This window comes from Lasioglossum baleicum, chromosome 2 (assembly GCF_051020765.1).
Source record: "Lasioglossum baleicum chromosome 2, iyLasBale1, whole genome shotgun sequence".
Lineage (NCBI taxonomy): Eukaryota > Metazoa > Arthropoda > Insecta > Hymenoptera > Halictidae > Lasioglossum > Lasioglossum baleicum.
In genome coordinates this window covers 7409002-7410500 of record NC_134930.1, presented here as the reverse complement: position 1 = coordinate 7410500, position 1499 = coordinate 7409002, and the positions used below count along the sequence as shown (strand labels likewise).

The 1499-nt window shown below is 50.6% G+C and overlaps 1 protein-coding gene across 1 annotated transcript; it reads left to right on the top strand.

The window, feature by feature from the left end:
* The first annotated feature begins 213 nt into the window (after window positions 1-213).
* Window positions 214-1189, top strand: LOC143218074 (uncharacterized). The gene has a single exon (XM_076443048.1). The coding sequence runs from the start codon at window positions 230-232 to the stop codon at window positions 1058-1060; it is 831 nt and encodes a 276-aa protein (XP_076299163.1). The 5' UTR covers window positions 214-229; the 3' UTR covers window positions 1061-1189.
* Window positions 1190-1499: the final 310 nt, after the last annotated feature.

Below are 1499 nucleotides of genomic sequence, written 5' to 3'. Positions count from 1 at the left end.
CCGCAAATTGCCTAGCTCAAAAAACATTGGACCATTTCATTACAATTGCGAGAAAGTGTGAAAGGTCCTCCCCACGCAGTCGGACGGCCGAGGAAGGCTTGCGGTCGCGCGAATGAAAGTGGAATCGGTGGAAACAAGCCGACCCCGTGACGGAACATTCGAACCGTGGATATTTAAGTATCCTTCTGACGGTGTTGGTCATCAGTCGAATGATCGAGACCAGATCGAGATGATGCTCCGGCTTGTGTGTTCCCTCGCCTTCTGCCTGCTGGTGCAGCAGGCGTGTTACGCGCGAGAGTTGAGCGCACACCGTAGTCGTCGGGAGGCCACGGGAGAAACCAACGGTCACCAGCCACATCCGGTGGCGACTTCCGATTCCGCGACCGACCGCACTTCCGGTGATCTTGAGACGGCTGCTTCGGGTCATCACGGTCATCACCACGAGTCCGGCGGCGGCGAGAATCATCACGCGGACCACCACGAGGAGCACGGGGCCAAGGGCGAGAAAGGCTACAAGAGCCATCATCATCACGACAAGAACGACAAAGGTGAGCACGACAAGCACCATGACTCCGGCCACCACGAGGAACACGGCGGACACAAGAAGGGCCACCATGACGAGCACGAGAAATATGGGGAGCACCATGCAGGAGAGAAGGGGCACAAGGGTGGAAAGTTCGGCGAGAAAAAGGGACACAAGAAGGGCCATAAGACCAAAGGGTACCACAACAAGTTCCACAAGGACGAGTACCACAAAGAGCACAAGTTCTACGACGACTACCACAAAGGTGGGCATCACAAGAAGCACGGGGATTTCCATGGACAGCACGAGAAGAAAGAGGGCGAGCACAAGAAAGAAGGGCACCAACACTCCGGTTACCATGAGGACCATCACGGGAAGAAAGGGCATCACGATAAAGGGCATCTCGACGAGCAGCACAAGGGGCATCACGGAAAACATGGTCACGACGAGCATTACAGCCATCATGATTCGTTTGGCAAGAAGGGTGACCATCACTCTGGGAAGAAGTTTGGATACAATAAGGGACACAAGGGCTGAACAGACACGGCCAAGGCCAAATACGAGAGATGGAACTTCGTTATATTCTAAATGTTATGCAAGTATCCTGTTCTGCGACAGTCCAATGTTTTCGGTTATTGTAACCGCGTTGTTGCTAGTTGGTTAAGAGATGAATAAATAAACTATCGTTTCCATAAAACCAAACAATCGTCGCGCCTCTCGATTCTATTTTCTATTCCGTAAAACGAGACTGCCGAAAACGTTTCTTCTAACGCTCTCCTAGTATTATTTATGTAACACTGCTTTTCCTTTGAACATTGTATCTATTATGCAGTGTGTCCGCAATCTATCACAATAGCTATAATGGAACGTTACTTACACTCCTCCGCGTCTAGCACCTCAAATATTTCACGGAACTGTCAGTCTTCAGTTTTTCTAAAGCGGCGGCGGAATAATGTATCGTGGATCCATGTATTAT

Excerpts from the sequence above, each read along its gene's own strand:
- LOC143218074 (XM_076443048.1), top strand. The coding sequence starts at position 230 with ATGATGCTCCGGCTTGTGTGTTCCCTCGCCTTCTGCCTGCTGGTGCAG.